Below are 14,956 nucleotides of genomic sequence, written 5' to 3'. Positions count from 1 at the left end.
AAATGGAAGGGCAATAATGTCTCAGACTGATACATGGTACTTGTTACTTTGCATGTTACAGTTTCTGGACACTTGCACCATCAGAAATACATACAGCCTGGTCAGGCTGGTGGTCTCCGGAGATTTGGAAAGGTTGTAGCAAGAACCAGCAGAGTTCTATTCTGCTTGCTAATAGAACATTGCATTGCATATTATTTGCCACTTCTGTGCCAGACACCAAAAATTATAACCCCAACGTACAATCAAAGATGCTCAAATGAGCCTAAAAAGTTCCTTTAGAAGTTGAGCTCTTCATGCTGGCGTCAGTCACTCCACTCAGTGAAATGTGCTAAGAAGCTGAAACTACAGACTTCCATTTCTGGATCCAGTTGGGGATTTCTTTACCTCTCTAGTTACTTGACTTTTAGTACTGTGGTCTTGTGGGTTCAAACATTTTTCCATAAATCTCAGCTTCAGTGATTCTTATTTCAGTGGGATTTTCTTTGGTCGTTTAACAGCAGCCAAACTCCTACATATCTCTTTCCTAGTTTAGTGTTAGCCGGCTCTCAAAGGCTATACAGCTAATCAATTTTTCATCAGATATGCAAAGGACAGTAGTTTCTAATAATAGGATGAGTGTTCCAAAATCACCCAAAAATATCCCTTGTTTTTCTGTAATCCCGCATGACTCACATCGCTGTTGTTTCATAATTGTTGTTGTGACATTTGCAGTAAGTGTTGTGCTCATATCTGAGTGGGTGGATAGCTGCGGTTTTCATGGCAGCAAATAAAACACTTTTTGCTGGGGAAAAACAGGTTGCTATGACAGAGTCATTTACCAGTAAAACATGAGTCAGTACCGTAAATGATTACACTCCAGTGCATGGACAGAATTAGAGCATTATCAGTAATGAAACAGATTTTTAAAGTATTTTTACCACATTTATTGGAATAGTGAGACTTTTAAGTGGTTTACTCTCTGGAGCAGACAGTCTGGTGGGTAGACGTTTACAATTTTTTGAATGAACAAAGATGCACTGCATATGCTGCAGCTTTGCAGATAATCTTTTACTATCACAGTTCCCTTAATGGTACTTTCACTACCATTTGTTAAAACACCGATCTCATTATATGAAACTTGAAAGTTGAACTCAGGATTTTAATTGCACCTTATAAATAAAATCCTGTTTTTATTAGGCACAGTTGTCTCCAGTATCATCAAGGTTCACCGCAGTAGCTATTTGTCTCCTGTACCATGCCTTACACTTTCAGGTCACCTGCTGTGCTGGGGCTCAATCTTGCTTGCCTGAGAAATGCAAGCAGGATTGAGCCCCTGCACAGCATGTCCCTTGAGTTCAGAGGGACAACCTGCTTTAGTCATGTGAAAAGATTAATTTTAGGCATTCACGCTCTGGTCAAAAGCCATTGAAGGCAATGGAAAGTTTCCAGTTGGTGTAACTGGGCTTCAGATCAATTTCTTTCTTCTATTTGTGCTTTGGAAAGCAGTATTTCCTAGAATATCACTTGATTATACAGGAGACATAAATTACATACGTGCCAGATAAGCACATACTTGTTTTGTGCAATCCCACAGCCCCATGCTTTTAATCCTCAGCTCCTTGAGGTGATCTTTGTAAGGGGCTATTGGAAAAATGTGTAGGTTTCTGGCCAGCTGATGAGGTTTGTGTCAAGTGTACGTGAAGAGAGTCTAAATTAATTTTTTTTTTTTTTTAAATCATCCCAAAAGCCTCAAGAAATATAAATGTAAGTGTGCATATTGAAAGCTGTGACAATTACTGTAGCTCCACAAGTGAGGAATATTAAAGTCAAGCCATTTTGTCTTTCCCTCGTAATCTATAAATGTGCATATAAACATGCACACATAGGTGCTCCTGCTTCTCAGCAAGTCCCACAGTGCAACTAAAGCGCGGTCACTCGTGGTTACTTGTTGATCATCGTGCACTGTTACACTGAGTTCTTGTACTCTATTTTGAGAAAGAGGATAACTCTGTTGACAGGCTATTTTAAGCATCAGTAAGCAGGATCTGTAGACCCAAGGAGTAGGTACGTAGAGGAGCAAGTAGGTCAAGATGCTCTTTGGGGTAATTTCGGTGCCAGTCCAAACCACCATGTTTGCATGTAGGCCGAGGACATGGTTTAGCCGTTGTGCTGCCAAATGAGTCTGTTGGCAACTCCTGCCTGTGCCACCATGGCAAGGTATTGTTGACCGTGTAAAAAGAAAAGCTGCAGCTGGGATCATGTATTTCTGCCTCTGGGGGACCCTGCTTGAGCAGGGTGGTTGGACTAGATGACATCCAGTGGTCCCTTCCAACCTTACCCATTCTGGGGTTCTGTGATACACAGAGGACCCTAATCTATGCAGTAGCGGACTACTTTTATTTTGGGAGATGAGGTTAAGCTGATGCTTAGGATGATATTACCTGAAAATATTTTGAAAAATGAATCACTTACCAAAGTGAAAATGACAGGTTATTAGCAGTATTAAAAAGTAAATTACGATGCTTTTATTAATAAACTCCTGTTTTCAACATTAAACTCCTGTGATAAATAACATCATTGCTTCTGCCTGATGAAACAGTCATGCCTGACCTTCATGTGGGAGAGCTATTCACCCTGCCACTGTTACTTTTATTAATTCAAATCTTAGAAGGTAATAGTGGCATACCAAAACCCAAATATTAAACATAAATCTTTCAAGTGGCTTTGTATCAATGCAGCAGTTGCTACAAATTTGATCATATTCTAGGAGTCACATTAGAGTGTCCATTTTCACTTAAATGTTTGTAGATTCCCTCCATAATATCTCCATAGTCTTGACATACTTGGATTTATTCATGGTCAAAGGTGGATGTTACCAAGGCAAGACACTTTTAGCCAGGACTTAATGTAATATGCAAGTGGAGCTTCTTTGTTTCCTATACTATCTGTTGACATTCCCTAGGTACCAAAAGAAAATTACAGGGATAGACTTCTACTGTTATTGTCTCAGTGATAGGTCATATCTCCAAACAAACTGTATGAGGAAGGTTATGTTTTGGAATAACATCCTGTGTTTTTGTGCTTAACCACTTTTCATTGATGGTCTGAAGTTGCATTGTATTAACACGAAGTATTTTACAGAGTTAATTGATATTCCAGGTTTGTCCGGGGGAAAATCTACAGCTCCCCACAACATGCTTGACAAGTTATTATATTTACTTTAGTCAAAGCCCGAGTGTGCAGTATCCCTCTTGGAGGTGGTCTATTATTGGAGTCCCATATGCTTTTTGTTTGGGAAGAAAGCAGTCACTGTGTCATACTGTTACACAGGGTATTCTTTTTCAAGGATGTTGTTCCCTTGGGGACCATATCATGCCAGAGTTCCTAAGTCTAATAAGACCTTTGTAGCTCTTATTGTGTCAAAGTTCTGGGAGGGAAGCAAGAGTTAAACAGAAAATATAATTCAAGCAACTATACTAGACCACATGTTGAAAAATATCACTGTTCAAACTGAAAGGCAAAGGCTTCAAAAAGATTCCTGATGTGGTAATCTTTTTATGTTTCTTACCAATTAATCTATGGAAAGAAAAAGGGCGATCTTTGTAGAATGTCTGGTTTTATTTTAAAGTAATTAAAAATATATCAGCAGTTCCATGTCCTTGAAAATTATATCACAAGTCTTCAAAAGAAGTGTTAAGGATTTTAACTTGAATGGATTAGGAAAGCTCTGAGGGGTATCCCATCATCAGGGAATGACAGGATGCTACTTTTGTATATATGCAGACAGAGAGAGAGAGACAGTCTATTATTTTAAATGGCAGATGTGTCAATATGCCTTACTTTCTACACAAAATTTCTGCCTTAATGGAAGTAAATAGTGTGCCTCAAACATCCCCATATCATAATTTGGCTAACAAAAGACATGGACTAGTTAAAAAACACATTTCATACCTTACAGCAAAAGTTATGATAACTGGAATAAAGGTTTAATACATCCATATTTGTGATTCAGCTGGATATAATCCTTAATTCACTGGGTAAATTCCCAGTGAGTTTCTTGGAGTGGAAGTCCAGTTGATAAGAACTGATGCTGAACTGATGAGAAGTTCCTAAGATGGTCTAGGAATCCTCAAGATTTCAGCTTTGCATGGAACTTTGATTTACTAACCAAAGAATAATTGCAGACACATATCAGTTGTTTTCTTAAGAAAAGAACTATCAACAGTTTTTTTACAGGGACAGTAATTTTCTGTATCTGGAACTCCAATGGGATGCAAACCAATGAGTGGTACATAACTGGCTCTCAGCGTATCGGGATATGAGGATAAAATAACCAAGATAAAAAGGTTGGAGATTTACTTCTGTTGTTTCTACCCTTTATTCCAGCACCTGGTTTCCCAGCAACGCCTTTTGATACAGGACGAATCAGTGAACTTGTTGAGTCTGTACACATCCCCTTCTCTGCCCAACATTACCTTGGGACTTCCAGCAATACAACCTCAAATCAGTGTAAGTGACCAGTCTCAAGCCTTCCTGCATACGTACGCTTCCAGAAAACCTACTTTCTGATTATTCTCTTTATTTTTAGCATTTTGGAACATAAGCAATTCAAAGTGGGAACCAGACCTCTCTATGCATTGGGCAACATCTGGATATTTAAGGGCACAACTTGAAAGCAATATTCATTCTTGATCTCAAATAAGCAAGTGCCAGTGTAGATCTTAGCTAAGTACGGGCCACATGCATTGCATTTATGCCAGATAACAGATTTCAGTTGTGGAAGGAAGTATATGAGGAGATTATTTCATTTGAAAGTATGAGGAGATTATTTAGTATAAAAATTTAATTATATGATCATTTCTACCTGATAAATTACAGCACCTGCTGCTTTTTATGAGATTCCATTAGTGACCTAAACTGGGCTGGAGGATCGTAGGAGAAGAATGTCATATTCCTGTAGCTCAGTAAAGTACCTGAAAACTTTGCTACTGGTCAAAACTTACCTCCTTTACAAGAACAACGAAAGTAAAAATACAAATGTAGTTTTGAGTCAAAGTTCCATGTTATTTTACGGCTTTTTCAATACATTTACTGTTCTTAGCAATAACATGTTGCTACAATCTAACATTTTAACATCAGGGACAGAACTTCGCAAAGAAAATTATGTAAGCTTGAAATCAGTTCTCTAGAAGCCTTAGCAAATTATTGTTTTCAAAGGATGGAAAAACTGAACATCATGAAAAGTAGTGCTTACATTCTCAGAGGATATCATAAAAAATTTCTTAGCTATTTCACAAAAATATGACTAGCTTCAACTAGCTTCAAAGTAAATTTATAACATTAAAAAGAAATGAAAATATGTTTCATTTGCTCACTCAAAACTTGTAAGCTTTTGATGTGGCCAACTAGCACCAAATATTACTTTTGGCACTAGAAAAAACAAAGGGATTGATTTATGCAAGTAACGTTTATTTCTGTTACTAGAATAAGCAGTTGCAAAGTGAATGCAAAGCTTACTTTGGTGGTTGTTTTCCAGGGGAGGGTGATAGCAGCGTGAAGTAAGCGTACACCAAAAAAATATTGGTGAAAACCTTGGTTTAGAATTTATGGAATTCAGATTATCAGAGATACTGTTTTTACCATGACATACCATAAGTGTGTTTATCTGCAAGCCTCAACATGCATATTTCTATTAGGTTATTATTCTTGCTGTAAAAATTGTTATTCTGCTTGAACTGCCATTTCAAGGTTTCTTTTTTTTAATAGCCTAAGAGCAAAGCAATATAAAGTACATTTGCAATGATGAAGGGCCAAAACTTCCAAAAGCTTTAAATCAATAACAGTGCAAGGCACTTCAAAATGCCACACACATACAACAGCTCTTGATGTTTCTGTAGATGAGAGTTTAACTGTGCAAGTTTGCTTTGCAAAGGGTAAAACTTACATTTGTGCTGTCCTTCAGGGAGTCAGGGAGTGCTCCAGGAAAAGTAATAGCTTCCCACTACTACAGGTAACTATTTTGTGTTGCTGATTGGCTTGCTGTGTGATGGAAAGTTATGTGAAAAACCAAGCCTTGCCTATTCCAAACTCAACGCAAACTATTTCCTCTGATACTCTAGTTTCCTGTGCAGGAGGCTGTGGAAAGGTCTTTAGGAATTTTAAGGATAGGTCCCGTCCTTTCATTAATAATGTTCTAACTAGTAGTTCCTTAATGCTTTGGCTTTTATTACTGATTTTTTTTCAACTGGTTTCATTACTCAGTTTCTCACAGCATTACATTTAACTGGCATGTTCTTCCTTTTCATCTCACAAAGTGTAGGATAGGGATGTTAACCTTTTCTTCTGTATGTGTTTGTAATAGATTGACATCAGACCATCCAGTTAAGTAGAGGTATAAATGTCCACTTCTCTGAAAAGCAGTTACCAATGCTGTTGTTCTTTGACAGGCTTCATCGTCATTCAAAGAAAAGCAGAAGGGGGAGACCCCATCACTTAGACAAGGAGTGGCCTTGGCTGGACAGTACGGAGGAAACATTCCTCCATCGTCAACTCATCCTCACATTGCTTTGGAGGGAAAGCCAAACAGCAGCCACCAAGCTCTCTTGCAGCATCTGTTACTGAAAGAACAAATGAGACAGCAAAAACTTCTTGTGACTGGTAATGATCAAAGCTCCAACAATACTAATTTAAGATGTTTTTAATGACATTTGTGTTTAGTGTGCGGTAATACAGATACCATACATCCTAACTGTTGGGAAAAGTGGAAGGGTGGAAGAAAAAAGGACAGTATCATTGTTTTCCCTTTTAGTGATTCTGTTCCAGTCTGTTAGCCTGAAAGAATTCAATGATTACAGAAAAGAGAAAATGATTACTTCATCACATTCTTTTGCAGCAGCCGAACTTCCCAGCATGGTGAGGCACGTGGTACACGTCCCAGTGCATCAGTGCAGATGCAGAGTTCTGCAATATACACCCCTCTTCTTACTGAAAGCTTTCTTTCCTGTTAAAACTATTAGTCTGTTGTTTTTCACAGGGGAGTGAAATGTCCCTGTTTTGCAGGAGTGGTTCCCCTTCATCCACAGTCTCCTTTAGCAGCAAAGGAGAGAGTTTCACCTGGCATAAGAGCTGCCCACAAAGTGCCTCGTCACAGGCCACTGAACCGAACCCAGTCAGCTCCTCTTCCTCAGAGTACTTTGGCTCAGCTGGTCATCCAGCAGCAACATCAGCAATTTTTGGAGAAGCAGAAACAATACCAGCAGCAGATCCACATGAATAAGGTGAGTTCCCAAAGTAAAGAATTTCCAATAAATTTAAAGGTGGATAACTAAGAAGGAAGTTTAGTTATTGGTGACATGTCATCATGGACAGTAGAGAGGTTCTTGCAGGAGTATCTTTTTTGTTTATATATAGTTCATATAAACATTTGTATGGATCTTAATTTCAAGGTTCTGAAATAGGCTAAAATTCAACAAAATAGAGTTCAAAGTAGCCCACAATTTTACCTGGCAGGTGGTTTCCCGTTGAATGGTAAATAATGCCTTAAAAATTGGCATGTGTACTTCTGAGCTGCAGGAATCACTCCACTTGCTACTTTTGAATTGTGTTAAAACCTTTCTCATTGTGGACTGGAATGTTGCATAAATAGATAACTCATTTGAACTCAAATCAGCTGATTAAATTTATCAGATTTATGTAAGATATTTACTAAACATTTGCAGAAATTTTTAATCAGTGTTTATCAAACTGACATTTCTCTGTGAGTAACATGAAAGTTTGTTACCTATATGGTAATATAAAACGACCATATAAAGAGAAAGAGAAAAATGTGCTGTTGCTGATATCTGACACAGGATTGAGTTGTGTAGTACAAGGTTCCCTGTACAGTAACACCTTATCCTGAGCAAGCGCAGGGGGAGGAAGAAAAGGGACCGTGCATTAATAAACAAAGAGCAGCAGAATCTAAATAGATTTGTCAGGAAACAATATTTCTACAACAAAATCCAGTTGTTACCCAGTCTGAAATTAAGATATGCAAGTAATTACATGTTTTTATTTGGAGAACATTTTTCTGCACTTATACACAACTTTCCAAAAGTTGTTTGCTGAAGCTCCACTGGTATTACAAAGGTATTAGTTATGCATCCTTAGTTGTCTTCTTTTGTTTTAGCGTTACTTAATAACTATATATATGAGGCAATGTCAAAGAAGAAAAGATGAAAAGTGGACGTTCAGCTCTTGTACCTAAGGAAAAAAAAATCAATCCACCTTACTTACTGGGTGAATTTCCCAGGGGTTACTGATTCTTTGGAATCTACTAAGAATTCCCAACAAAATTAGAAACAAACCTAGAGTTTAAGTACATAGTTTGTACAGTGGTTTGGTTATTAAATCTTGTCTTAATTAGGAAAAATGAAGACCAGAAAACTTCAAAGTTCAGAGCTGATCCTTGCATGTTAACCCCTCTCAGCTTGGGTGTTTTGATTACTCAACTAGGACTCCAGTTGGCTTTTCTTTGAGTATGCATTCCATATGTTTAATCAAGATGGCATATGTATATCTTGTAGCCTCAGGTTTTGAAAATATTTCACCTTCCCTCAATTGTCTGAAAAGAGTATTTAACTGGTAAAGTACTGACTCTTTGTACTACAAACCCATCAGTTCATGCATTCCTCACAAAGCAAAGAACCCCACTGACATGTTTTTGTTAGGTAGTATGCTTATTGATGTAAATTCTACCATAGCATTTGGGGGTAAGTGCTGTAGCATATATGAACATTTGTCCCCAGTGTGAAAATTAAACTTGAGGCACATAACCATATATTTCTAGATGGGATTAGGAAGTAAAAAGATTGGTTTGTGATAATGCTTATTTCAGTAACTTTTTTTTTCAGTAGAACTGCAACAAAAATACATGTTAATGAGAATAATTCACTCTCATACTTGAAATACACCTTCATTCTCACATGGTTCTTTTTGATGAAGAGACAAAACTGGTGAACCTAGCTTTTATTCTGTGCAGTATAGGCTATACACACATGCAGATAGTGGAAATTTAAGTCTATCCTAGGGCCTCTGTCTGCCTTGAACTCCCATAACCTACTTTTGCCCCAAGAGCTTCTCAATCTCCTTTACTCCTATGCCCAGAGCAGCCAGCCTTCTTCAGGAGCACAGTAACTCCTCAGAGCAGCAAATAGCTGAGGAGGAATGAGATCATGTTGCAGCCAGAGAAGCAGTGGGTTTTCTGAGGATGCGTGTGATTTCTCAGACCTTACCGTTTGCAGCATCTAGGTTCTTCTCCATTCTCAGAAGAACCATTTTGAGGAAAAGTACTGAAAAATGCCAGAGCTCTAACCATGTACCTGTCCTCTGCAAGGACACAGAAAGCCAGGGGGCTTCCTTATGTATTTATGGAACTTGATTTTTAAAAACTGAAATTAAAGGGTAGCCAATATGCAAGAGAGTTTTAAAAAGATCACAAAAGATCAAATGGTGGAGTAGCTTTTAAATAGTGAATTTAAAGCTATAGTCTTTAACTTTTTAGCTAAATTTCAGATTGAACACCTGTGACTACATAAGGTTTTTGAACTCTGCTAGCATGGTAGAATATACTTTGATTGGTCTTAAAACTTACCTCTGTTCACAGTTGAAGTTACTTTTTCATTACATAATTTGCACAGCTTTACAATCAAACTCTGCAAAGCAGATTAATAGTTATTTGAAACTTTAAACAGTAGATATTCTAGACCAGGTAGGAAAGCAACCTAGTATTTTATTTCTTAGGATAAGATGAGGCATGTATCAAGTAAACACATGAACTTGGTTTTTTTCTGTTGTTCTCTCCTTTACTCTTCTGTTCATGGGCTGTATAATGAAATCTGCACAGAGGTGCAGAGAATGCCTTTTCATTCATGGAAAATGCAGAGGTTTCATTTAATAAGGAATACTCAAGGATCCTAAAAGTTTTGGTAATAAAGATCAGAACCATTTTAAGCTGTCAAGACTGTGAAATGCTGGTTGATCAAGAGCTTAGAGCAAATCAATATCTTCTTTTTTTTTTTTCTCTTTCTCTTGACATTTTATTCCTTATGATTAGGACTTCAGTACTTAAGCCTTTAGTCTTCAACTGAACCCACAATTTGAATGTTTGCCCTGAGTTAAGATGATAGGGCATGTGTCAGCACTCCCTGAAAACTGGTTTTGTTCAGATTTCTTTGGCTGACTTATAGGTGTAACAATAAAAACAGGAAGAGAACCAGTTTTTCCCCACCCCACTGCTCTTGTATTTATCTTGTATTAAAAAACCCCCACAAATATTTTCTTTGAGGAAAAAATATACTTCATGAGCAAGCCAGTGGTCCAGTGAGGGTGATAACAAGCAAAATCTAACATAGGTCAGAGGTAAAGGATTCCCCTGGATCATTTACATTTTGAAAAGAAGCAAATCCTTGCCAAAAGGTGTGCCTCTGTCCTTACGAGCAAAGAGGAGATCCCCTATGGATTATTTCTGGTCAGCTGTCAGATGCCTGGCTTTTGATGTGGGAAATGGTATATGTCTCCACTGAAGTCTGACATTTATACCTGTGGGATCTAGTACGCTGACCTTCTGAAAACATTCTGCAAATGTTGACATCTCTTCCAAAAGTAGGCAAAAACCCTTGTCCCAGAATTAATAATGAATGTGAAGTAACCTGAACTCAGCTTGTCTTAGGGAAGACTGGCTTTACCATTGTCAGCTTTAATATACTTCTGTCCAAATGACAGCTTGTTTCCTCATATGCCCTTTGATCACCATTGCAGATCTTCATTCTGCTCAATAAAGGGAGACCAAAGTCCAAAACCCCCAGTTAAAATTAGTGCAATTGGATACCAGAAGACCACTACTACAATAAAAAACTTAAAATCTTGATATTATTGTGTATATCTATATTGTGTATAGCTTTGACCCAGCCACTTGCAGAAAAAAAGGATTTTGATATAACTAATCTAAATGCAAAGCCCCTAGCAGAAGTCCATGTTCAAGAAAATCTCAGAAATCAGAATGTGAAGAGTACATGAACAAAGCCGTCTGTCTTTAGAAGTTATTTTTGCCATCTATGATGAATAAGGTCTGCCTCTACTGAAGCTGAACTAGCACTGTCTTCACTGGGGCCAAGATTTTATTTGATCAGTGCAGGAACCCTATTTGTGTTCTTAAGTTATGTATTCATAGCATTTTGGCAATTTGTTTTCAATGGTAAAATTCTCTGTATTGGAGAAGTAAAGGGTAAAATAATGGGGCAAATGGTAGTGTGCTCTAAAGTATGGGAAGTGTATGGATAATGTTAAGGCTTATATAAGAAACACCTGAATTTCAGTTTTCATTCTAGGATGTCAATTGGTTTAAAGCATCTCTGGATAGGGAATCGGTGACCAGGCAAGTCTGTGAGGTAAAAAAATATATAGGAAGTGAATATTCATTAGTACTCGGATGGTGCTCTCAGTTTACCAATATCTCTTAATAAAAAAATGAAAAATAATACAGAAATTTATGTTGATGGAAAAATAGAACAATTGTCAGTAGGAATATTAAAATATTGATTAGATTCAGATTGAATTAATCATTCACTTCTCTGAATGATATTTAATAGAATGTGAAAGACCAGATCAGGTTCAGCAGCAGTATATCAATGTAGCTTCATTGAACATATTACACTGAAGTTTTGGTTTTGCAGCTTACAAATCTGACTAGCATCTTCTGAAGGTGAGAGATATTCCTTCAAATATTGCCTATAGCAGGTGATTATTTGGACAAAACTAAAGCAACTGATGCCTGTTTGGAACTGGGAAATGCCCAGAGCATTTTCTCCTTTGTTGAGAACTAATGTTTAAGCCGTAATGCAGGAGAATGATTTTGAAAGACAAATACATCCCTTAGAAATACTGTACTACGTGAGTAACAGAGACAACAGGAAGCAGGCACCACATTGTTTTCAATGCAGCTAACAATGTACACACAACACACAGAGCTGGTAAAGTAATCTTACTGCCATAGGGGAGAAGGGGAAAAAGTGTTCTGTAAGAACATACATGAGTTCTTAGAAGTGACTGCCATGTATTTAAAATGAACAATTAATTAAGGATAGAAGCATATTGGTTGGCTGTTGCAGGACTTTGTGGTTTTGTCTCTTTGTAAGGACATCTTATTTAAAAAGATAGGGGCTGCATCTGAAGGACTTATAAAATGGTCAGTTCCAGTGCCCAGATTATTTAACCATCCATTTTTCTGTACAACCAAGCAGGTTAGGATATGTTTGATGTCTTTTTTTTTTGATTGGACTCTTGCAGTTATACAATGGAGGTGATATCTGTAAATACTTCTTCTCCTGCTGACACTATTTACTTTGACTCATGCATATCCCTTATATCTTAATTTCCTGAAAACAAAAGCAAAAAAAATATAGGTTACATTAGCATGAAGGCAGTTTTTTAGTGACCACTTAAATTGGAATAGGTGATAGCAGTAAAGTATACAGGTTAAATATAACCAATATGTGCAACCCGTAATTTATTAGGGTAATAAACTATGGGCTTGTTATTGTTTTTAAACATAGTCCTACTAAACCTCAGATTAAGCAATCACTTTTTCAAAATAAAAAAAGATGCATTAAAATTAGGAGAAAGTCCTGCATGTGACCTAGAAATAAATTCAGGGAAAAGAAAGGTAAATGGGGGTTTAAAGTGGAAGGTTTGAACATTAAGCGTAAGCAGAAGTATCTAGCTGTGCAATGAAAAGACTTGAGCAGTGTTTCATTCAGAACACTTTCTGCTGTGTAATCCATCTTTAGATAGAGAAGATAGAAATACCAACTCTAAACTGCTATCTTCACATCTCTCCAGATACAGTTCTACTACCAGGAGATATAATTTAAAATGAGATGTTTCTGACTTAGGAGAACTGCCCAGTAATGATATTACTATAATTACTGGAATAGGTTGGGGCCAAACTGTCCTTAAAAAAAACTTCAACATATATGAAAGCATTGTGGTGATACAGAGAAAACAGTCAGCTGTGGCTTAGCAGTCTGAGCAGCAGAAGGGATTTTCAGGTTTTGGGTCATGTCCCCCCCATTCCATCCACGCAGTTTGATCATGCTCCATCGTATGAGAGGACATGACTGTAGTGCCTCATAGCCCCTTGCCTGAGGCTTAGTTAAAGTCACAGTGGAAAGGGTGTTCTTAATAAAGCTTTGCCATAAAGAAGATAAAATAAATACACTTTGTAAAGTCTATTGAGCAAATATATAAAGACTTTCATTTTACAGGGTTTTAGAAAATTTAATTTGCTTATCTCCTCCTGTTGCTGAAATCTGGAGCAAATCACCTACTGAGTTCCACGGCATGGGAGCCGGCTCCAAAACAGGAACACTGCAAGTTGAAATGCACACAAATACCACTCTGAGTCTCTGCAGCCGCCCTACGTGTGGTTGTTCTCTCCACTGATTGCATGCAAGAAGTGTTCGAAGGTGATCCATGTATAGATGCTATACTGCAGTCCATCATGTGTTCCCTCAGAAAGCTCAGCAGCAGATCTGTACCCATACAGCAGTGTAAAGAAGACAGAGCCGGACATAAAAGTGAAAAAGCATAAAAGAAAGGAGAGCAGTAATGAGCTAAATATGTCTCTTAACCTTGCTGTAGGCATGCACTCATTTTCTCTTGGCTTCCCCTCCAGAAAACCCACCTGGTGTCAAGTAACTGGCACAGGGAATGGTTTACAGATGGATCAGCCTCAGATGTTTCAACTTGTATTTGCTCACTAGCAGCCAGCCATGCAGCCTTACCTGCCTTTCTCTTCCTGCTTGAGGAGTGGAGAAGGCTCCCCACAAATGGTTAACTAATTAGTAATAAGAATAAGGAGAATAATAAGTGAAAGGAGTGTACCTGAGCTGATTACACGCAGTTAGCTTTAGTACTTCTTGGTCAGTGTCATCCCCCTGAGAAACAACTGGAAAAGATTTATAGGTTTGATCTGAGAAATTTTTCAGATGCTGCGTAATAAAAGGAGACTCTCCACATTATTTGAAGTAGTAAGGATTGCCCAGTTTAGGGCATGCCACCTGCAGCATACAGGATATTCATGTTGTGATTTGCAGTTACTAAAGTAATGAAGAGGGATTTTTTATTTGTTTCTTTTTAGTAAGCCATTAAACTCCCATTACACCTCAAAAATGAAGGTTTGCTGTGAGAATAGCCAGACAGTCTTCCTCTGAGGAATTTGTTTCTCCACTGATGTGAGGCATATGCATCAAAGTATCAACTGGAACTGTAGAAATTTGTCTTTCAACTCTGCTTTTTGACTTCATAGGATTTTCTAAATCCAGCTGCAGCTTCTTGATCACAGTTTACTTGACAACCCGGCATTTTTCTGTATGCATTAGCAGGCTGAATGAAACTGGATGGTCCGTGGTTTGTGACAATAACAGACATCCTGAAGCCATCCATATACTCGGTAACTGAGTACATAACACTAGCTAAAACTCAGTTTGAAAGACATGATTGATGGTTGAGGGGAGGTATCTGGGAAGAAGAGAGTACGTAAGAGTAATGGTAAAAGGTGTTTTTCCCCTCTCAGGATATTTGACTTCGATGATACAAAACAGTATTTACTTGAAATCAAGCAGGCCAGTTGGATAAATGATAGTTACTCACTTGACCCTGCAACGTCTTACTCACATGTCTGATTTGTGCCTCTTTTAACAAAGTGGGGAATTTTTTCAGTTTCGGTTTTTGGCTATGTTTGGAGTATTTTGGAATGCATTGGCTTCATCTGAAATAGCAAAACACAAACTGCACATGATTGCAACGCTCAGGCATCTGGCACCACTGCAGAGCTTTACAACAGCAGTTACTGGGCTAGAACTGGTGTTGCCTGGGTAGCTCTGTTATTAGATCATCTTTGCTGGAGCTGGGATACCTGTACAATGCACCACAAAGGCTG

The 14,956-nt window shown here is 37.9% G+C and overlaps 1 protein-coding gene across 17 annotated transcripts in view; it reads left to right on the top strand.

The window, feature by feature from the left end:
* Nucleotides 1-14,956, top strand: part of HDAC9 (histone deacetylase 9) — a 462,548-nt gene that overhangs the window by 256,230 nt on the left and 191,362 nt on the right. For 11 of the 17 annotated variants that reach the window (XM_039550208.1, XM_039550200.1, XM_039550207.1 and 8 more), the window contains 4 exons: nucleotides 4,366-4,488; nucleotides 5,942-5,989; nucleotides 6,426-6,636; nucleotides 7,039-7,256. In XM_039550208.1, the coding sequence (XP_039406142.1) occupies nucleotides 4,366-4,488; nucleotides 5,942-5,989; nucleotides 6,426-6,636; nucleotides 7,039-7,256 (600 nt within the window). The remainder of the gene's footprint in view (nucleotides 1-4,365; nucleotides 4,489-5,941; nucleotides 5,990-6,425; nucleotides 6,637-7,038; nucleotides 7,257-14,956) is intronic. The other 6 variants (XM_039550204.1, XM_039550203.1, XM_039550202.1 and 3 more) reach the window with 1 other exon arrangement.

This window comes from Corvus cornix, chromosome 2, assembly GCF_000738735.6.
Source record: "Corvus cornix cornix isolate S_Up_H32 chromosome 2, ASM73873v5, whole genome shotgun sequence".
Classification (NCBI taxonomy): domain Eukaryota; kingdom Metazoa; phylum Chordata; class Aves; order Passeriformes; family Corvidae; genus Corvus; species Corvus cornix.
This window is presented reverse-complemented; position numbering and strand designations above follow the sequence as displayed.